General features: G+C 39.9%; 1 protein-coding gene across 2 annotated transcripts; it reads left to right on the plus strand.

The window, feature by feature from the left end:
- Positions 1-886: 886 nt before the first annotated feature.
- hmg20b (high mobility group 20B) lies at positions 887-19,466 on the plus strand. Of its 2 annotated transcripts, XM_088350314.1 has the most exons (8): positions 887-1,324; positions 7,084-7,284; positions 10,130-10,250; positions 10,326-10,372; positions 10,608-10,674; positions 13,926-14,141; positions 17,410-17,542; positions 18,677-19,466. In XM_088350314.1, exons 1-8 carry the CDS (start codon positions 1,244-1,246, stop codon positions 18,687-18,689), a joined length of 879 nt encoding a protein of 292 aa, XP_088206440.1. In that variant the 5' UTR covers positions 887-1,243; the 3' UTR covers positions 18,690-19,466. The 2 variants fall into 2 exon arrangements, with proteins under 2 accessions (XP_088206440.1, XP_088206441.1); XM_088350315.1 differs by lacking the exon at positions 18,677-19,466 and having other exon boundaries at positions 17,410-17,546.
- Positions 19,467-23,293: the final 3,827 nt, after the last annotated feature.

The raw sequence follows: 23,293 nt of genomic DNA on the forward strand, positions 1-23,293 counted from the left end.
TAATGTCATCCCTGGCTTCTGAGAAATCATCCTGAAGTCAAATCACAGCTTTGCATGATCATTTCATTTTTACTTGGAACAATTTTGAAAAAAAAATTACAATACTTATATATATATATATATATATATATACCGTCCAAATTGATTTGGTGTAAGAATGAAATGTAATTCACATTGCAGATTGAGCAATCTAAAAACAAATCTTCGATATACAGTACAGTCTGACACAAGCTTTTTTTTGTTTTGAGTATGGAATGGCAAAAGTAGAAAACCCTAGCATAGTTGTTGCATAAAATGTGCAGCTGTAATAAAATGGCGTCAGATTTCCCCCCCCTTGACAGGAGTTCAATAATGTTCACAATTTAGCACCTTGAGTGGCATTTCCAACCTTTTTGACACAGTGAAACGTACTGGCATCGTGATTTGCCTAGGATACTTTTGACACATGTATATTTGACCACTAGATGGCATTGTATTGTCTAATGCGTACGAAGTTCATAGCGTAGTAGCAAGATGCTTGGCGAATTGCGACTTCTAGGTAGGGACTCCTTGATGGTAGTAGAGCAATGCAATGTCTTTTTTTTTTTTTAAATACAAATTAACATCGGTGTATTGTATTTTTCTCAAAGTAATTTCTCTTGATTATTTTTTTTGGTACCACTAGCAGGTACTTCATATCACACACTGTCCCTTTAAACAGATGAACAATACCTTCTATAAGAAAAGTTGAAAAAAAAACGATTCTCGAGGTCACGTAACTGACACGTTTTAATTTCCTAACCAATGAGAAGCGACTTTATTTGTCCAATCAGAATGAAGAGAATACACCAACCGCGACTGACTTGATGGACCAATCACGTGCCGTCTTGGCTTTTCTTCCTGTATTAAGAGGGGAGGGGTTTGTTTTTGGATGAGCGGAGTAGTAATTACTTAAACATAATATTATATATATTTTAATATATATATACAGCTGCGATTTATCGTGGGTTCCTATTATAAAACACATATTTTATGTCTAATTATATTAATATTCATCCTCCGCTCCGTGTTTTTTTTCCCTCCTGGAAATTGTCTTACAATTAGCCTGCTGTAGGCTAGCAAGCCGCTTAGCAAGGAAGACGCGGCGTCCATGCGGTGGACGTTATCGCTTTCTTTTTATTTAGATTTAGTTTGTTGCGACCTTCCCGTGTTATTTGTTACGAAATTTGCTTGAAAGTACATCAGAGCAGGACTGGCGGAAATCATGGGAGGCGTGAAAGAGGAGCACAATGATGCTCTACAGCAGCCGAGAGCCTCGCAGTCCACAGAACAACCTCAAGACGAGGTGGGTGCTTTGTTTTTATACAAGCTTTACTTTCTAGACCTCTTTATGTGAAAATACATCATTAAAATGAATTACTTTCCTAGCTCGAAAAGTCGCTGTTATGCAATAAAAGTAAATAGTCCTCGCTTTACGACTAAACACCGATATATACGTAACCCGGGACATCCATCACTAGCCCCGTTGTAGTCATAATTACGATACATTTTAATATAGGATAAAATTATTATATCATTACAAACCATTAAGATATACTAATATATATTATTGAGTGTTGTAACACAAATTTGTCTTAAAGTCTAAATATTTCGTCTATTCAGTGTTAACAATGCCCAACTGAGTTTAAAGAGCCTTTAAATTTTTCTCTTTCATTGCATCTTTCTGCTTTTTTCCCTTTTATCATCAGCGTTCCGGGCTCGGAGCGCATTAGGCTAGAGCAGGGGTCAGGAACCTTTTTGACCCAAAGAGCCATAAAAGCAAAAAAAAATGTTTTCAAAAGAAATTGAGAGAGCCACATCATATATTTTCAGACAAAATTGAAAAAAACTGCCAAACACTCTCGACAAAAGCTAATTCTTCAGCACATTTGATTTCACTGTGTGTCATTTGATGATTTAATCAAATGTATGAAATGATAATAATGCCAAATCCTGTGTCCCAAATCAATGTAAATATGCCATTTACAATTTGTCTTCCACCTTCATTTAAGAGTCTCATCTCATCAGCTGCACCGCTTATCCTCAGTAGGGTCGCGGGGGTGCTGAAGCCCATCCCAGCCATCATCGGGCAGTGGGCAGGGGACACCCTGTACTGGTTGCCGGCCAATCGCAGGGCACACGGGGACAGACAACTCACTCGCTCAGTCACACCTAGGGACAATTCTGACCGGCCAATTCACCTGAAATGCATGTCTTTGGAATGTGGGAGGAAACCGGAGTGCCCGGAGGAAACCCACGCAAGCACGGGGAGAACATACAAACTCCGCACAGTAAGGCCGGGAGCAGTTAAGAGTGTTGAGGCAATTTTTATCCATGAAATTTGTCCTTAATAACGGTTTCAAAACAATGTGCGTGCAAAGTTCTTTTGTAAAAATGTCACAAATTACTGCAAACGATAAGCATATCGTCATATTCACTTTTGGTGTAGACTGCACTGAGCGAGAGAGAGAGAGAGAGAGAGAGAGAGAGAGAGAGAGAAGGAAGTGCAGGGATCCGCCCACCTGTACTGCTCACCCAATCAAAGTCGTTTGCCAGCATTTTTATTTATCAGTTTAAATGGTTTCTTATCAAACTTCTGCGTTAAGTTTCTTCGGCTTTATATGGACCAAAATCGGGATGAAATCACTTGACTTTGGAACGCCACAGAGAGATGTGCAATAGTTACATTTATTTCGGAGACATACGTACTCATGAAAAGAGCCATATATGGCTCCCGAACCATAGGTTCCCTACCCCTAGGCTAGAGGAAAGGAGGCAGGGGATTGGGGGGATGTGAAAATTTGTCAATTTGATAGCGCTCTTACTCGTGGTATTCCATTGTGTGACGTCATTACCCACGGATCGTTTTTTTTTTTATCTTATTTTAAGTCAAATCATGGTTATTAATATAACCCTTAATCACATGGAGTCTCACAGGGCTGCACAGACCATAGATTATTGCAAACTACAGATTATTATGACACAATCCCATGATCTACCGACATGAGGGCAAGGAAAAACTCAAAAACCTCAACATGAGGAAAATGAAGGAACCTTAAGGTGATCCCCCTTCCAGAATGACCAGGCTCCAACGGATGTTGCAATAACAAACAATACATGGATGTTGTCAACAGGAAATATGGGGCATTCATATGCTACGGAATAGAAATGTGTTTTAAGCCTAGATTTAAACAGTTCTACTGAGGTTACAGATAAAATCTCAGAGGGAAGAGCATTCCACAGCACCGGGGCCCGAATGGAGAACACTCCAACGTGCGGATTTCTTCTTGGCTCTTGGGATCACTAGTAGACCAGTATTTTCTAGAGCAGGGGTGTCAAACTCATTTTAACTCAGGGGCCACACGATAGAATAAACAATCTGTCGGGGGCTGGACTAGTAGATTAAAGAGAAAGAAAAAGAAATAAAGAAAGAGGGTGGGAAAAGAAGAGAGGGTGGGACAAAGAAAGAGAGAGAGGTTGAGAGCGTGAGAAACAAAAGAGATAAAAAGAGAAGTCGTGAGAGAGGGGGAAAGAAAGGGAGCGGAAGAAAGAAATCCAAAGAGAAATAGTAAGACAGAAGGAGAGAAAAGGGAAAAGAAAGCGCGATGGGTAGGAAGAGAGAAAGAGAAAAGAGAGAAAAGGAAAAAAGGAAGTTAGAGCAAAAGAAGTTAAAAAGACACAGAAAGAGAAAGAGACAAAGAGCAACAAAGGAAGAGACACAGAGAGTAAAAGAGACAGAGAGTGGGAGAAAATGGGTGGAAAAGAGGAGGAGCGAGAGAGAGAGAGAAATACAAGGTTAGTGTCTTTGTTCGAGGCACCTTTCTTTGGCGTCATCAAGTTGACATATTTCAACCTGCAGCTTGTTTTTGTCTTGCGCTTCTCTGAGTGTTGTCTCGCGGGCCGGATTCAATCCCTTAGCGGGCCTGATCTTGCCTGCGGGCCGCCTGTTTGACACCTGTGTTCCAGAGCGAAGGCTCCAGACTGGAACATAGAGGGAAAATAAATCTGAAAGATATAAGGGAGCAAGTCCATGCATGATTTGGTATTATACCAACAGAACCTTAAAATCACAGCTTAAGCTAACAGGGAGCCAATGCAGGTTAGCTAAAATCGGGGTCATGTGATCAAACTTTCCCGGTTAGATTGTCGTGTTTTGTTGAATGGTTCTGTGTTCTTATTTGCTTGCTGCTGAGGTCTTAACAGGGGAGAGTGATTTCACGCGTGTGCTCAAGATTTTCTTTTATTCTAGGATGAAAATGGTAAAAGTAAGAAAAGGACTGTTTCAAATTCAGTCCAAATTCCAACCCAAACCCCCCAAAAAGATGAGAAAACTTTATCAGAGCGCATGTAAGAGACATGAGCGTGCACGCACTATACACGCAGATTGACAGAGGCTGCAATGATGATTCCAGCCAGAAGGTGGCGTTAGCAAGTACAATATTTTGAAGTAACGGGCACCGCCTTTAAGGGATTTACAAATAAATATAACTTGAATTAATACAGTTGACCCCTGGGATACATTAATACATTAAAATGAGCAAATAGTATATACCAGAGGTATCCAAAATAGGGTCCGCGAGCACCAGGTACCTTTCTATGGAAAGCGGCCTGTGACCGGTTCTGTAAATAGCTTCCTTGTGATTGGTCATCATGATTTTCTCTTATTTCTTTCCTTTCCTATCATTTTTCTCCTTTTTCCTTTTCCCTCATTTCCCCTCTATCCTTTTCTTAATCTTCTTATTTATTTCCTCCTTCATTCCTTTTTTTATATTGATTTTGTCTTTTTCCTCCTTTTTCATTTCTCTTTTCTTCTTTCCCTTTTTTCTTTCCTCCTTTTTTATGTTTTTGTATTTTTCTTCCATCTCTTATTTCCCCTTTTCTTCCTTATGATAGACTGGGCAAAAAAAATAAGGAAAAAGAAAATGGTGCTTTATGGTCACTTTGAGACTCTGTAGTTGGCATTCTTACTTGTGACTTTTAGCACTCGTTTTTGGTTGCATGACAAAATAGCGGGCAAATAATAGACACCGTCCCTTTAAGGTTCATATTGATGTTTAAGAACATTTTAAGAAAAATATATTTTCAAGCCAACTAAGAGCAGGTAGTTTATTAATGAGTTCCAACACTATAGTACAGCCAGATTGTATTATTTATGAATATTTGTTTTAAGGCCGTTTTTCCCTTTTTTTTTAAATTGAATTGTGGCACTCTTGGGTTTCCATTATAACATACTCTTACCTTAATACACTGGAGCCTCCACGGACTCCTCCGCAATGCCGCAAGTGACACTAGCCAAGTGAATGGGGAGGGGGGCAAGAGCGGTGCTAGGAATCAAATGGACTGAACCATTTAAGGTCGTGGAGTTTTTCTGACGCTGCGTTCTTCACATTTGTGTTTTACTTTTTAAATGTATTTTATCTCTCATTTTTATTATATTTAAGCCTATCTGGCCCCTTTTAAGGAAAATAGAGTTTTAGAAATGCTTTAATTTTGGGGGGGTGTTTTAGTTGAATTTTGGGGTGCTTGAGCACCCTCTAAAACAGGCAGGTTACGCCCATGGTTATTTTTATTTTTTTTAATTAAGTTTATTATAAATCTACTTCCAACATTCATTGCATGTATATGAGATCGCAGTTTTCCATCTGCCATCAGTATATACCTGTATTTACTCATCTTCATTCATGCGATGTTTGTGTTGCGTTGTCTGCTACAAGCCACGTGAACTTCTCTTTCCACGATGCTTTTAATGTACGTTCACGGTTTGTAGCGTCATTAATATTTGTCAGCTTCTTTTGAATCTTCCTTTTGGGGCTGAGGTTTTGGTTTGATTCCTAACCACTTAACGATTTTTCTTGTGTTCTCTGTGCGTCTAAATAATATAACGCTCGGGGAAGTCCGTAAGCACGAAGTTATTTGATGCAGGCTTCTGATTGGCTGCAGAGTATGCAAATTGCCTGACGAGCCGAAATTGCGAAATTTCCAAACCGAAGATTTCGAAATCAGAATAAAGCAAATGTTTGATTTGATTTGGGGAAAAAATATATATATTTTATTTTTTCCTTGAAAAAGTTGTTGGCCACCCGTGAGGAGACGTTTTGTAAGTTGTACGTCCGACGTAAAAAAAAGAACACCCCGGGCGTCTGGGCAGACGTTCTTTCAGACTCTGTTGTTGGTCAGGGGGAGAAGAATGAGATTGTATGCCCTTATTGGACACAGAATGTGTTTAAAGCACTTATTTGTTGCCTGAAAAGTACAGTGGAACCTCGGTTCTCGACCATAATCCGTTCCAGAACCCTGTTCGAAAACCGATTTGTTCGATCACGGAAATTATTTTTCCCATTAAAAATAATGTAAATCGTTTTAATCCGTTCCAACACCCTGAATGTTTACCTTGAATGTTTAACGTAAACATAAAGCTAACCCAGGCTAATCGTACGTTCGCTTTATCGTAATCTTCCGTAAGAAAGATTACGCTAACATGAACGTGTAAAAATAAAAAAATCAGGTCGTTTACAAGTCATTTAGCACCCGGGTCTCCACAACAAGTGGTGAGCGGTTCATTGGAAAGGGGGCTTGGTTCCAACACCCTGAATGTTGGGCTCCGTTCCAACACCTTGAATGTTTAACGTAAACTTAAAGCGAACCCAGGCTAATCGTATGTTCGCGTTATCGTAATCTTATGAATAGGATTTCTTACCTTTGTGGTGGTCAGCAGAAGGCGCTCGCACACCTCCTTCATATTCGGCTATTATTTCTATCTTAAATGCAATAGTTGTACGCACTACTTTTCTTTTTTCACCTGTAGCAACTTTGCTGCTTGCACTGACTTTCTTCGAAGGCATAATAAGGGGCTAAAACACCCGTACGCCGCTCAGCATCGCACCCTAGCGTACGCACCCACGAACTCCGATTTTTTTGACCGAACAGCGAAGCAAGAATTTCTCGAAATTTTTGGTCGGACTCCGATTTGTTCGAACTGAGAGGCGTTCAAAAACCGAGGTTCCACTGTACTCTACCAGTTTTGAAATGATTTTCCTACTTTTATGTCACTGATTTTCTCTTCAGCCAAAGAAGCGAGGATGGCCCAAAGGCAAGAAAAGAAAGAAAGTATTACCCAACGGTCCCAAGGCCCCAGTTACCGGTTACGTCCGATTTTTAAACGAACGACGGGAAGTGATGCGCGCCCGCTTCCCCGATCTTCCCTTCCCGGAAATCACCAAGAGGCTTGGAGCAGAATGGACCAGATTAGCGCAAAATGACAAACAGGTAAACGAAAATCAATCTAAATCGGCAATTGACATGTTTAATCTTTGGTAGACACTCAAAATGAGGAAAGTGGGCATCAATCTATTTTAAACTAGTGAGGAGGACCAGGGGAGGGGCTTCCAGATAAGAGAATTCCATCCTGTCCGAAAGCCCTCTTCCGAGCCCCTTCTTCTAGGTTACCAAAATAGATCAGCCCTAAAAGGGTGTGGAAATAAAAAAACAGCAATATGATTGCCTGATAGCGAAAATTGTGTAATTGTCAAAACAACGAACAATAGAGACGCTCCCCTACTTACAACCATTCGACTTCCGAAAAAATGGTAGATTCGAACATTTTTTTCGGGATGTCAAAAAAATATCCGGACATTGCTGTAAGTTAGATATTGTATCGTGCACCTTTTTCCAATACAGGACAGTACTGTAGTACTCCTTTCTGCCTCTACTGGCGTGTGGCGCTGTTGGAGGTCACCTAGGATCCACCCCGAAGAAGAAATCCAGCTTCCTTTGCCTAGTTCGTGTGTAAACATTCTATACTGTATCTCCTGCGCGCTTAAGAACTTTGACATTTTTATCGTTTAATATCTCGTACATCCATTTAATGTGGTCAGTGTACGGTGTAAAGAAGAGGCGAGACGTTTCTTTTAAAATTAAAGTGGAATAAGAAAGCTTGATGCGGTTGAGAAAATGGTCGGATCGCTTTTTTCGGCCACTTTTTACCACGGAGGAAGAAGTCGCCTAACTCTTGAAGCTCATCTTCCAAAAGTAAGTTAAACTTAACTTTATTTATCTTTGTAGAGGATATTTATTTATGAAATGTTTATTTTTTAGCACAAAACAATACAAGTTACTTTAACAACCCTTAAACATACAAAATATAACACTGAAGCAGCTTTAATTCAACTTACGAACGAGCTCGTTCGTAAGTAGGGCAGCGTCTGTACTCCAAATAGAAAACTAGCATCCTATGAAATCTGATTTGGAGGTGTCTAATATTAAAAACGCCCTGCGATTGGCTGGCAACCAGTCCAGGGTGTCCCCTGCCCACTGCCCGATGATTGCTGGGATGGGCTCCAGCATCCCCGCGACCCTACTGAGGATAAGCGGTGCAGCTGATGAGATGAGATGAGATAATATTAAAAACAGAATAAACCTCAAATATTTGCCGTAATTTACGAACTACAGGCCGCTATTTTTCGCTACATTTTAAACACTGTGGCTTTAAATATGGTGCAGCCTGTTTTTTTTTTTACTTTTTGTTCTTATAATCTTGTCATATCTCTATGTAAAAAGCTAAACATTACTTAAGAAAATGGCGAGAACCCGCATACTACACACCGCAGTAAAGCCTGCCTGGAATCATGTCTAAGAGAAAAATGTGTCCATGTTTTTGATAACATTATTCATGTGATACATAACAGGATCAGAACGGGAGGTTTAAAAATAGGTAGGGTTCTTACGAGTTCTTGAAACCCTTGAAAAGCCTTAAATTGTAATGTGTTTTTATCGATTGAAAAGTGCTTGGATTTTGGGGCTAAGCGCTTGCAAATGCTTGAAATTGTTGCCACGTTTCTCAACAAGTATGCTTAAAAATGATGCCGACACCACTCTCTGGTGGCTTTGCTTCGCCTTTGCATTTCTTCACTCGTGATTAACAGCAGCTGGCATTAGTTTGTGTGGCATTGTCCTATAAAGCCTCATCGCCCCCTACGGGTCTCGAACAAGAGGACAGGTGCATGTTACACCTAAACAGTGGACTACGGAATGTGTATTAGTGCAAGGAATAAGTATCCATTATGGCCAACAAAAAATTAAGCTAGTGTTTTCCCAGTGGTAAATTCCAATGGGAATAACTTCATGACACTAAAAATGTAAGATACTGTATTACTCTAATTTTTAGCCAACCTTTATATGAAGAGAGATTTATATGAAAAATATTTACACTCATGTTTACGACCATACCACCGTGAGAACGCCCAATTTTGGAAAGTCCTGGTAAGTACTTGGATGGCAGACCGCCTGGCAATACCAGGTGCTGTAAATAGAGGTGATTTGGCGCACACTCTGCTGCAACAGCACTGACTGTACCCAGCCCCAATACAATTGGTGAAAATGAATTTCCCTAACGGGACCAAAATCCCCATGCTGTATATATTCGTGATTTACACAAGATCCAATCATATATCTGGATAAATGCACACAAAAGATTAAAAATCTCAGATATATTAGTTTGCAAAATACAGGATTCACTCCAGAATTTCTTCATTTATCGGTACTGGAGAATTTGGGAAATTGGCTTTTAAAAATCTGCTAGCTAAAAAAAAAACATTTACACAAAACAAATTGTCCATTTATACATCTGAATTGAACAGCAGCAGAAGTTATCCATCAAAAGAGCTACACTTCTCTCTTCATATCACCGGATTCAATGTCTGGTCACTGGAGTTCCTTTAGTCCACGAGGAACGCTGACAAGCAAATGCGATTTTTGTCCATTACTGCAGAAACCACCCATGACCAAAATAAGAAACAGACCTGTCTGTGTGACGCATTCCGGTTTTCTTTTTTTGCAATCGTAAATATGCGTTCAGCGTTTGTAATCGCCAACTTGAATGGTCACATGATCCGAAAACACAGGAGCTAAGCCAATTAAAGTTGAGGGGCGGGGAGCAGGAAAACAGTGCAGCTGAAAACGTCATTCTCAACCCCCCCTCCCTTATTCGTTGAGGCTTATACAAAAATAAAGTAGTTTCGTCCTTCAATTTGCGCATGCGGGTTTTAATCTGTAGTCTAGAATTTACGGTAATTTTTTAGGCTAAATACCGTGCGTCTTCTTCGATGTTTCCCAGCGTTACCTGGACGAGGCGGAGCGGGAGAAGATGCAATATGCCCAGGAACTGAAGGAATATCATCAGACGGAGGCGTATCACATAACCAGTACAAAAATACAAGATAAGAGGATCAAGAAAGGTGACTCCGGCTTTGTTAATGCACCATCTTTGTGCTGCATTATGCTCTTGCACTTATACATTATCTCCTCTCTAGAGGACAATCCGTCCGTAATCATCAGCGCCAGTGCAGGCTTGCCAAAGGTAAGGAAGTCATTCAAAAGGTTCGTACGCATGCTTAAAATCCTTGTTCATGTTGTGCTTTCAAGGACTGAATATTGCTTGGGTGAAGTGCTTGAAATTGTTGCCAGGTTTCTCAACAAGTCTGCTTAAAAATGACGCCGACACTGCTCTCTTGATATTATCTGCCCCGAGAGCAGAGTTTTATATATATTTTGTTTTGTTTATGTTTTTTCAATCCAAACACTCCTCCTCGCAGATTTCCGAGCTCCCGAGCAGATTCGACATTCCGATTTTCACAGAGGAGTTCCTCGATCAGAACAAAGGTATCAGAAATAACAATGGTTTTATCATGGTAGTTGAAAAAAACGATTTTTGTTGTTGTCGTTTTCTACTTCTTTACTTTCATGTTAATGTTTACAATGCACTGTAAATATTCCATAAAACCAAGGAGTCAAAAACGATCTGTTATATGCATGTTGATGCCACGAGGTAATGGCATAGCAATTAAGAAGGAGAGGATAATGGAAAATATATATTGTATTAATTTGTGTATGAAGCGTATTTGTGTATAACACACACCCCTATTTTTTTTTACTTAAAGATTGGTATAAAATTGTGTTTCACCTTTTGTTCGTTCAAATTTGAATGCGATGGGTTTGAGATGCTCTCACCCCCGCTACCTGTATTTCGATCAGTTACAACTAAGACCTTGTGTAAAATGCACACTCAAACTGAGTATTTTTTCCGTAAAAAAGCCAAAGTCTGTCATGATTACCGATGTAAATTACCTGTGCCCGCTCCTTTGGCGCTAACTGCCTCGGACTCTGATTGGCTCCCTGTCCCTATTCAAACCCACTCCTGTCTGTCCCCGTTGGTCAGTCCGTCTGCAAACCTTAGTGTATACTAGGCAAGCCTTTTTCGACCCCGACTCCCACTTGTCCCGTTTTTGCTCCCGTCTGTCTCTGGCTACGACCCGTTTTGATTCTGACCACGTCTGCTCTCCCGTACCGGCTTACGACCCATTTCTGACCCCGACCACGTTTTTGCTCTCCTGTCCTGGTTATCGACCTGTTTTTCCGTCCTTGACACCGCCATCGCTCGCTAGGGAAGATCTACTTCCGTGTTCGGATCACATACTGAGTACGAGAGCAACTTGCTTCCCTTGCTCTTTCCGCAGCCCTTCCTCCTTCCTTTAATAAAACTTGTGAGAAACGTAACGCAATTGGGTCCTGTTTCCGTTCTGGGCCTGACAAAGTCCATTTTTTTCCGTCAATTTTTTCTGATGTGTATGACATACAAAGGAATCGAAATTACGTTTCACACTGTCCCATGCGTAGACATTAACAACAGTCAAGTGCAGATGCACAAGAGTTCTAACCCTAAGATAATACTAATTAAAAGTGCAAGTGACCTTAAGGCTAATACTTCGGTAATACAACTGACATACAGGACATAAGACACCACATACAGTAAAGCAGTGTCTGAAACTCATGACAAAAAGTTACGGGACACCAGGGCAGACACCTCTGAAAAGTTGCCTGCCCAGCCATAAAGTTGCCTGCCCCATTTTTCACAACTTGAAACACAATTAAGGATTGATAATCAGAATATATAACCGAACAACACTTTAAAATTAAGTTTATTATAAATCTACTTATACCATTTATTGCATGTATATGACATCGCCGTTTTCCATCTGGCATCAGTATGTACCTGTATTTTCCGCACTTTAAGGCGCACCTAAAAGTCTTAATTTTTTTCAAAAGCTGACCATGCGCCTTATAATACAGTGCGCCTTATATATGGCTCAATATTAAATCGCAAGGTCTCGCAACTTACGCAACAGCCGCCGACTCGATTTTCCCCCGAACGTGGAGTAGTCCGCGGTGTATGCTGGGATTTATATACCGGCGTTTCATTGGCTAAGCAATCTGTCAATCATCATTTTAATCGATCGCTATTGGCTAAAGTTATTCGGAGCCTCGGATAGGCTAGAGGGCCAAAACAAACCCTGCAATTGGCCGAAAAAGACGTGGCAATCATCAGTTACATCAATCGCTATTGGCTGAAGTTATTCGGAGCCTCGGATAGGCTAGAGGGCCAAAACAAACCCTGTAATTGGCCGAAAAAGATGACTGAATAGCAAGCTTGCTAAACTACGCCATAAAGAAACATGTTTCATTAGTCTGTATTTGTAAATATTTGACTCTCCTGGATTTACTACACTCACGGTTGTAAAAAGACCATGGTTGCGTATCATTATTGAACGTGAGAGGTGAGCTATGGGGCTTTATATTTTCCCGGTATCTTGTTTTAGAACGATCTTGATGTTGCTGTGATGAGTTGAGTGAATTAAACTAAATTCCAAGTGTTTATTGTCATATGCACAGTAAAGTTGCGAGCGAAAAAGAAAATAGAAACTATGGAATGGTTGGCATTTCTTAAATCCCAAGACTTTAACCTTCCGAATGATATTTGAAATGATGCATCTGAGTGACATCGTACGGACACCGCATCCGCACGTGTCTACGACACGTATTTGCTTCTTTGCAAGCTTTGGGAATGTTAAGGGGGTAATCAGTTGGACTGAATCATCTGACTGTTTTGTCGACGTTCCCATTGTAGCGCCTTATAATCCGGTGCGCCTTATCTATGGAAGATATAGGACCAAAAACTATTTTTTGGGGGTGCGCCCTATAGTGCGGAAAATACGGTACTCATCTTCATTCTTACAATATTTACGTTGCGTCGTCTGCTACAAGCCACGTGAATTCCTCTTTCCACGATGCTTTTAACGTACGTTTACGTTTTGTAGCGTCATAAATTTTGTTAGCTTCTTTTGATTTTTTCTGGGGCTGAGGTTTTGGCTTGATTCCTGGTAACGATATGTCAGAGTGTGCAGTTTCCTCAATGCGTGAGAAGATAAGCAGGACATTGTGGTTCAGCCTTTAAGCATATTTATTTTCAACAGCAAGCCAACAAAAACTCGGCTCCATTCAATACAACATGGCAATCGACAACTGGCAAATCAAAAAATGGTGCGTGCGTAATGACCTCAGAGGTAGTGCACTCGTCTATTTGAGGTAAACCCAAATTGTGGTTGGTAAAGTTTGTTGTTCTAAGTGCCACTTATGATTGTATCAGCAGTAGTAATAGTAAAAGTAAAGGTAAAATGTAAAAGATTGAATAGGTAAATTAACAGTACAAGCAGCAGGGGTGTGCAAGGTGATATGCATTGGTAATACTTTCCTTAGTCGTGAGTTTTCATTTATTTCATCCCCGGTGTGGAGAGAGTTTAGTAGTCTCACCACCTGGTAGATGAAGCTGTTGGTGAGCCTGGTAGTGCGGGAGCGGAGGCTAATGTATCTCTTGTCAGAGGGCAGGAGGCTGAACAGTGCGCAGTGTGGGTTGCATCGTAAAACTGTGCGTTACACCCGAGTAAATACGGTAGCTAGCTTTCAAAAATGAATTATCCGCCATAATCACCGAAACCAATCTGGCACTTTTATAACCATCATTGGCTACAAACGAAATCCGTTTTCTGCGTCCCTTTTTATTTATCGTCCAACCGCAGCTCGAGAAGCGGAGCTACGCCGACTTCGCAAGGCCAACGTGGAGTTTGAGGAACAAAATGCGGTGCTGCAAAGGCACATTAAAGACATGTACAACGCCAAAGAACGACTGGAGGCTGAACTAAACAAGGACGAGAAGCGCACCCAGGCTCTTCACCAGCACTTGCTTGCCATCAAACACACCTTGGTCAACAGTTTGTCTACTGTGCCGCTGCCAGGTGAGAAACACAAGTCCATCCATCCATTATCTGCACCGCTAATCCTCAGTAGGGTCGCGGGGGTGCTGGAGCCCATCCCAGCCATCTTCGGGCAGTGGGCAGGGGACACCCTGAACTGGTTGCCAGCCAGTCGCAGGGCACACGGGGACAGACAATTCACTCGCTCATTCACACCAAGGGACAATTCGAACCGGCCAATTAACCTGACATGCATGTTTTTCGAACATGGGAGGTAACCCACGCAAGCACGGGGAGAACATGCAAACTCCACACAGGAGGTTTGATCTCATGACCTCAGAACTGTGCCGGACACGCGCTAACCATTGCGCCACCGTGCTGCAGAAACACAAGTCGTATATTTTAATTGTTTTACGAAAGCCGGATATTTGTGCAATGATTGATCAATCCCAAAACATTGCTGACCACACTAGCAAAACACTGGATGCAAAGGGAACTGAACCTAGGTCGCAGTGGTGACAGAGCCAAAACCTAACCACTAGACCACTAGTGATAGAGATGACATATGAAAGTGTCAATACTTTTTTTGTGTTTATTTATATCTTTGTTCTCTTCATTCCTATAATATTCGTTTGATCATAAGACCTAATGCCTTTTTGCTTGTCATCTGTTTCACTAGAGGTTTAGTGGTTAGATTTAAGTGCTCTCACTCCCGCAACCCGGGTTCGATTTCTGTTACATACAATGTTTTGTGATTTTGGTCAGCAAAATGTTCTGACTGATTTATCATTGCACTAATATATACCATAAGTGTATAATACAGCTCGTATTTCAGTTTTAATTCTATGCGCCTTGTAGTCCAGTGCGGCTTATATTAAAAAATATATGATAAAAGGCTATTTTTGAGTGCTGCACCTTATAACTGAGTGTACCTTATCTACTGAAAATATGGGACATAATAAACATGAGTAACAATACATTTTATAGTAAATATGACTTATGTGTAATATTCATGTATCTCAGGGGTCTCAAACTCAATTTACCTGGGGGCCGCTGGAAATGAAGTCTTTTAAAACGTCCTCTCGTGAGGATCGTCATGCCTTTAGAAGACCCTTCGTTGATCACCTCCATATTTTTAATAATTGTCTTGATCGGATGTTGGTAATGGCCTTGCATTTTAGTTCCCTTTGTTATCGTCTTCTTGCTTCTCCCTTTAGCATTACTGAAAGACTTAAGAGCCGTAGCTACTAAATACCGTACAAAAATACAGTATTGTATTGCACTAACTTGGAAAGTCTTTACAAAGCGAAGCTATTCTGATGGGAACAAAGTGAGAGAAAGGCATCGTGGGAAGGAGCTCAGTTATGGGAGGACGCAGAGGAGGGAGGGGACAGCGGAATAAAATTAAAACTGATTTTGAAACTTCCACTTGTGAGGATTATTATGCTTTAATTGCCTCCTTCTTCTTAACAATGATCCCAATTGTGAATTGGTTACAGACTTATTTCTTAGGGAGTGTAACTAAGAGTGTGCCTTCTTCCTATTTCTTTACTATCTCAATCTTAATTTCCATGGTTATCATGTTTTACTTCTCGCCCTGCAATTCTGCAAGCTAAATTAATTAAAGTTTGTTACACAATATTCTGAACTGAACAAATTGAGAAGAAGGGAGCATAGTGAGAGGGCATTTAGCCAATTGCATTTTGCCAGCTTCATGATGCCTTGGTACAATTTATTAGCAGACCAGCATTTATATGAAGTTGGTGAAGGTGAATGAGAATTCCGGTGTTTCGCCGCGTGTTCTTTTCCCGGACCAGACCGAGTATTCGTACTTTGGAAAAATAGAACTGAGAGAATAGAATAGAATATGCCTTTATTGTCATTATTACAACATGGGATATATTGTAACAACGAAATTGGACGACTCCAGGTCCACATTTTACAGTGAGGATAATGAAACAAAGAGATAAAGGAACAAAGAACATGTTTTAACTGTCTTTGTTGTCTTTGTTGTAAATAGGCTCTGCTTCCTCCGGAGGGGGGGTGATGAGGGGGGTGAGGGACAAACAGAAATGGTGGATCGAACTGGATGTTTGATCTTACAGTACACACAGTCCAGTGTATTTTCCCGAATTGCTCAGTCCACGTATTAAATGCATTTGGGGAGTACAGTCCATAAACATGCCCGATTAAAGTCGCCGGTGACGATAAAAGCTCCGTTGGGGTGTGCCAGCTGCTGTTTATTGATAGCAGCGGGCAGGAGATTTAGCGCTATGCTAACGTTAGCATAAACAGCAAGCACAATGACCACGATTAGCTCTCCCGGTAGATAGAAGTGTCTGCACGATACTGCTAGAAACTCCATATCGAGTGAGCAGTGTGTTAATGAGAGAAGCAATGCAGTTGAGGACATTTATTACAAAGTTTCGAAATAATGACAAAATCAGAGTGAACTCCGGGCTAATCGATGGGAAGCGCGTCTCCCACCAAGAAAAGGCAGAGAGAATTTTGTTTCGGCCTTCTCTTATAGGAGAAAGACATGGATATTGCAATACGTAAAAATGAAATTCTAACAAGCTCTCCTGGGAACTCGCATCTCAATGAACAATAGACTTTTGTTAAAACTGCACACAACTGGATTTTGAAGGTTGTTTGATGCGATAGGCTGACGCATCGGAAGACCTTTGCTGGGAAAGTACTGATATGAAAGGATACAGCAAGTAAATACTTTATTCAAATATGTGAAAGAATATAAGTGCATTTATAACAACTATCATGAATAATGTGATTATCAAAGTATTGCTGTGAAAATTTAATAATAAACTTAATATAGCTAGAAAACTCATGTTATAGTGACAACATACTCAGCGACCTATTTTGATAATCTAACATTGGCCAATGGCAGAGAGGCAGCTTCGAAACGTAACTCGTCATTCGCCAACGCCACAAAGGTTGAGATTTGTAAATTTTGGAGCACAATAAAGTAATTTGATATTTGTGTCATGGTGGCGAAATGCTGAAAGACCAATGTATTGTAACATCCCACATGCCGACATTTCTTGTGTAAATACCATGTAAATTATAACTATAGCTTTATCCCCCTTGTTTTATAATCTTATCTTCTCTGTTCCTTTATCTTCTTGGCTCATACCTCACTGTTAATGTGTAAAACTGGAGTGTCATGCCCAATTTCGTTGTCACAATATGTTAACCCATTTTGTAACAATGACAATAAAGGTATATTCTATTCTATTTTATTCTACATCATAAATTGGGGGTTTGTCGTATCCTTAATCTGTGACAAAAACAGGAACAGGCGAGACGGCATCCCTCGGAAACCTGGATTCCTATCTCAGCCGCCTCAATGGCGCCCTGGAAGGGAACCCTCACAAGCACCGGGCTTTGCTTACGCAACTTTGCGATGTCCTATCGCACCTGGACAGGTAAGAAATGTGCTTTTTCTCACAAATACAGACGCTGCCCTACTTACGAACAAGAGCGATGGGTCGTAGTTGCATTTGTTAGTGAATTGCCTCAGTACTATATTTTGTTTAAGGTTTATATAAGTATGTTTAAGGCTTGTATAAGTAACCTGTATTTTTTGTACTAAAAAATAAACGTTTCATAAAACAATATGTTGCATAAACATGAATATGTCACGAACCAGGACAGGAAACAGGAATGAGAACCCAATCGCGTAACATTCTCACAATTTATTGGGGACATGAGGAATGCGCGCACACTCCATCCGGGGATCGATGGCTGCGGAAGTAGATTGAAATAAAAAAGATCGGGCCAAAAATAAAACAGGATCAAACACAGGCAAATTCACAGGACTTGGCATATCACACAGAGTCTAGCGTCTAGAGTTTCGTAGACGCTCTGACACCAGGCAACTCGCAAGACCGCGTTTAAGTAGTCCGGCAGCAATCTCTCAACACGTTTCAGCTGGTGTAAGTGGGCAGGGGCCACACCTGGCGCCACACGGCGGGGACCAATTGGGCGCCATGGCAACCTTGACAGAATAAGGTTAAGTTTAGCTTACTTTTGGAAGATGAGCTTCAAGAGTTAGGCGACTTCCTCCTCTGTGATAGAAAGTGGGTGAAAAAAAGTGATCTGACCATTTTCTCAACCGCATCAAGCTTTCTTATTCCACTTTCATTTCAAAATAAACTGCTCGCTTCTTCTTTACACCAACCATATTGAATGGATGCACGAGATATTAAACAATATAAATGTGAACTTCTTAGCGCGCCGGAGATACAGTATAGAATGTTTACACACAAACTAGGAAGAGGAAGCCGGATGTCTTCTTCTGGGTGGATGATGGGTGACTTCTCACAGCGCCGCACGCCGGTAGAGGCGGAAAGGAGTACTACAGTAATGTCCTCTACTCGGAAAATGTGATCACAGTACAAAATCTAACTTACAGCAATGTCTGGATATTTTTCGACATCCCGAACAAAAGGTTCGTATCTATGGGTTTTCCGTAAGTCGAATGGTCGTAAGTAGGGGAGCGTCTGTAAACCAAAGTCACACTCCATACAAATGATATTTTATCGTCCTTGTTTTCAAAGTGAGAAGTTGTAGGGGAGTCGCACCTCCTTAAGGTGCCGTCGGACGCAACCTCCGCAATCCGAACCCGCCCCGAAAGAAAAGCTGAGCCGTAAAGTCGTTCGGGTGCGCTCCGCGCTCTCTTCTGCACAAATGCATGCTTGAGAATTTTGGGACTATCTACTCTTTTACTTTTTTAGTAATGAGGAATTTAAAAGTAATGCCGTGTGGCAGCGGTGGCTGGGATCATTTCTGTGTGCGCAGTATCATTTCGGAGAGCTACAAACTAAATGAATATCGCTTTTGCGCAGGGTTGGGTAGGGTTACTTTAACTGGATTACTTTCAATGACTTTTGGATTACTCCAATACCAAATATGCTAATAAAAGACAAAAGAAACTAAATATGAATCAAATTACTCAATTTTGTGCAGGCTTGGGGAGTAACGGAATACATGGAACGGCAAAAATGATGTTGGCAAGCTGTTTGGATTGATTTTCATTTTGTTTCTGTCGCATTTTATGTTAGTTTTGCCGGAGATCAAAGCCAGGAGAGAAAGCTTACCACGTGTTGTGAGTCATCATTTTATTCATATTTAGTTTCTTTTGTTTTTTATTAGCATATTTGATATTGGAGTAATCCAAAAGTAATTGAAAGTAATCCAGTTAAAGTAACCCTACCCAACCCTGCTTTTGCGTCATTATGAAATATTGTCATATCATTTTTTTTTTATTGTTTGGTAAGAACTGTATTTTTCCTGAATGCTGTACGGAATTGTGATGAAAATATTTTCAATATAAGATGAACAAGCTTGTGTCATTTTGCATACTTGGTGGCCATTTTAAATTATTTTATTAAGAGCCATTCTTAATATCATCGCGGTTTGGAACAAAGAGTACTGGTTTCCATGGTTACCAGTAGTAAGAAAAGCCTCTGTGAGTTGTAATGAATAAAAGCTTCCAGTAGTTGGCAGTGTTTGTTTACACCAGATAAGGTACGAGGTCCCTATGGTTTTCTAGAGACAAAATTAAATAAAATACTTTTTTTCCCCCAAAATGAATCTTGTTAAATAACAGGTAATCATGTCATAAAGTTTTTTAATAGGTTGTAAATATTATGAAGTATATATTTAATTTCCTCCAAAATCTATTAATGATCAATCCTATCACAAATATTATTTTTGAATTTAAGAACATTACTTGTTGCATAACAGTGTATTTTATGTTAACCGCCATTTTGTTTAAACAATACCTTTTTTATTTCGTAGTATCATTTACCACAATGGTATTTTTTTTAGATTACTTTTATCGTTTTTGTTTTATTTATAAACTTAAAAAAAAACTCCTAATGTCAATCAACCAAAGGAGGTGAAACAAGCAACCTGAAATGCTTAGCAGACATTGCAATATCGCCCACTTTACAGAACAGTGTGTGGTATTTGACCACTAGATGTCACTGTATGATGCAGTACTGTACAGTACAACCAAAAAATGAGCCTTAAGAAGCACTAGGACAGGGGTCGGGAATCTATGGCTCGCGAGCCATATATGGCTCTTTCTATGAGTACCTGTGGCTCAGAGACAAATTTAATTGCATGCAAATTTTCTCCATCTCGTTCAAAACTTCAGCCATTATTACTGTTCCGATACACGCAAAGCCAACCAGAGCTGAATTATAATGCAGTACTTCGCAAAATATGTTGGGCACATTTTTCACTACAATTTACAGTCAAGGTTTCACACCCCAAAAAATAAAAAATAAATCGTTTTGGCTGTACAACGCTAAAGAATCCTTTATATAAAAGCTCACTATATAATCTGTGTTCAGTGTTCATATACCTTATGATGAATCCACAGAACAAACTGTAAATACTCCAAAACACCGGATGGGTGGAGCTATGCAAAAAGTGCAAGCACTCCCTCCCATCTCTCGCCCTACGCCGTCTGCGCCAAAGGTAAGCACATCAGGCTCCCTGTTTGCTGAATGTTGTGACGTTTTTACAAAATAACTGCTTGCATCTGGTTTTGAAACCAATATGTATGAAAAAGGGTCAAAATGAGTTTAAGTGATCTTGAGTAATTGCAAGAAAGAGACGAGTTTAAAGTGGTATGTTTGTTGATTTTGGGACACGGGCTCTGGCATTATTCTCCTTTCAAAATTTTTATCAAATCATCAAAAATAAATGCGCTGAAGACTAAGCTTTTGTCTGGGGTGCGGGTTTAGCAATTTAGTAAATTTGTCTCATAATATATGGTGTGGCTCTTTCCCAAAATAAAATTAATATATTTTGCTTTTATGGCTCTTTGAGTCAAAAAGGTTCCTGACCCCTGCCCTAGGAAAATACAATTTACAGAGACTCAGTGACCAAAACACCCCATTTTACTCATTTTTCGCCTAGCCTTTTTGAGGTGTTTGAGTACCCGAAGTTGCAAGATGGCTGACAGTTATGTCAGCTCCCTCTAGGTGAGGCTCATGTTACGTAAAATAAATACATTTCTCAACTTACGATTATTTTTTTAAATGTACATTAATATAATAGTTTGTGTATATTTTGTTATATTTTAAATAAATGTTGTTTTTTAATGAATGGTGGGTTTTTATTTTTTTACCACTAGGATGTGCTACATGGTACACACAGTCATTAACAAGCAATCCAAATTGTTAAGTGAATGTAGAAGTCAAACTCTGGCTCCGGGGCACGATCCAGACTTTATGCTCTAAGGTGGGCCGGATCAATAAAAAAGTCAAATATTTACAGTAGCTTTGTTTTTTCAGTACTGTACTAAGTTTTATTATTCAGCCTACATTCTAAACCAGGGGTGTCAAACTCATTTTAACTCTGGGGCCACACGATAGAACAAACACTTTGTCGGGGGCCAGACTAGTAGATTAAAGAGAAAGAAAAAGAGGGATAAAGAAATAAGAGAAAGAGGGAGGGAAAAGGAGAGAGGGCGGGACAAAGAAAGAAAAGGGGAGAGAGCGTGAGAAACAAAAGATAAAAAGTCGTGAGAGAGGGGGAAAAGAAAGAGAGGAAAAAAGAAATCCAAAGAGAAATAGAAAGACAGCAGGAGAGAAAAGAGAAAAGAAAGCACAAAGGGTATGATAAGAGAAATAGAAAAGGAAAAAAAAGTTAGAGCAAAAGAGGTTAGAAGACACAGAGAAAGAGACAAAAAGCAACAAAGGAAGAGAAAAAGAGAGACACAGAGAGTGAAAGAGAGAGACAAAGTGGGAGAAAAGGGGTTGTAAAGAAAGACAGAGAGAGAGAAATTAATACAAATACAGTGTCTTTGAGAGAAGCACCTGGCTTTGGCAACATCAAGTTGACATATTTCAACCTGCAGCTTGTTTTTCTCTTGCGCTTCTCTGAGTGTTGTCTAGCGGGCCGGATCTGGCCCGCGGGCCGCCTGTTTGGCACCTGTGTTCTACCCTAGAAATTGTAGTCACAAAAGAGAAGGTATCTGTTCTATGCACAGCACATTTAGTCAAAAACAGGTTTTTTTTAATATTTGGTATTAAATGTATTAACAAATTCTTTATTCTGACAGATAAACACAGCTTTATTGCTGAACCAACACACCACACTAAACAAACTCAAGTGGGAGCTATGCATACAATTAGGCTTGCCTCTGTTGTCATACTGCCTTGAAATATATAAAGAATATTGTCTTTAACATAAAACAGGATAAATCTAATTTTTAAGCATTCGTGCAACCAAATGTCATGCCATTACACCTTTTTCCCCTCTGATGGCTGCTGTGTTTTACGATTGTTTGTCACAGAAAACACCTGTTCACCAGGGGTGGGTGGTACTGGGAATTTGGGTATCAATCCATCCATTTCCTTCTGCTAATCCGGGGTCGGGCCCAATGTTCCCTGTAATTTTCCACGGGTCTGAGCGTTCACTCAAAGTCGGTGAGCAACGCTTGAAACAACAGTGAGCAACCATAATCCCAAGTGTGGCAAGATAATTAATTATCAAACATGTCCAAAACTTGACATCAAGTTACATTTTGCTGAGTTTTCGGCAATGCAAAATTCTTTTTCTCTTTTGAATGAATTGACTCGTGTACTATTGCAAAGGTTGTACGGCCTCCAAACGTCGTTTGTTCTTACAACTCTTTCACAAGATTTCCATTTCTTTTTATTTCCTGATATATTTTGTCGCATAATATTAACATTTTGGGGGGCTTATTGAGTCGGTTGTAAGATACAGAACTGTACATAATCACATTTTTTAGTGGAAGTACAATGTTGGCAACAAGATTCACTTGATATAATTGGAAATTATTTGAATGCAACACAAACTTTTTCTTCCTTTTTCCGTGTTTTTTTCTACTTTTTTAAAAATTCCTTTAAAAAAATCTCATTGTGTTTATTTCTTCCGAGCTGTTACTTTTTTCTTTTTGTTCTCTTTTTTCTTTTTTCTTACATTTATTTCTTTCTTTTCTTCTGGCTTTTTTCTAAGTTTTTCCTTCTTTTTTTCCTCTTCCTTTTGTTTCTTTTTTTCTCAGCTTTTCACTGCTTTTTAAATTTAGTATTTTTTTCTTTTTTGTTCTATTCCCCCCTTCCTTTAAGTCATTTTGTTCATAATTTTACATAATATTTGGTCACATAGGACGAAAGAAGCAAAAACAACCTGAA

The sequence above is a fragment of the Urocampus carinirostris genome, chromosome 12 (assembly GCF_059441175.1).
Source record: "Urocampus carinirostris isolate Australia breed hairy pipefish chromosome 12, RoL_Ucar_1.0, whole genome shotgun sequence".
Taxonomy (NCBI): domain Eukaryota; kingdom Metazoa; phylum Chordata; class Actinopteri; order Syngnathiformes; family Syngnathidae; genus Urocampus; species Urocampus carinirostris.

What these genes read in the sequence shown, in the direction of transcription:
- hmg20b (XM_088350314.1), top strand. Translation starts at nt 1,244, where the DNA reads ATGGGAGGCGTGAAAGAGGAGCACAATGATGCTCTACAGCAGCCGAGA. An exon ending in CAGAACAACCTCAAGACGAG is followed by an intron (nt 1,325 to 7,083) that starts GTGGGTGCTTTG and finishes TTTTCTCTTCAG; the next exon opens with CCAAAGAAGCGAGGATGGCC. An exon ending in GTTCCTCGATCAGAACAAAG is followed by an intron (nt 10,675 to 13,925) that starts GTATCAGAAATA and finishes GTCCAACCGCAG; the next exon opens with CTCGAGAAGCGGAGCTACGC.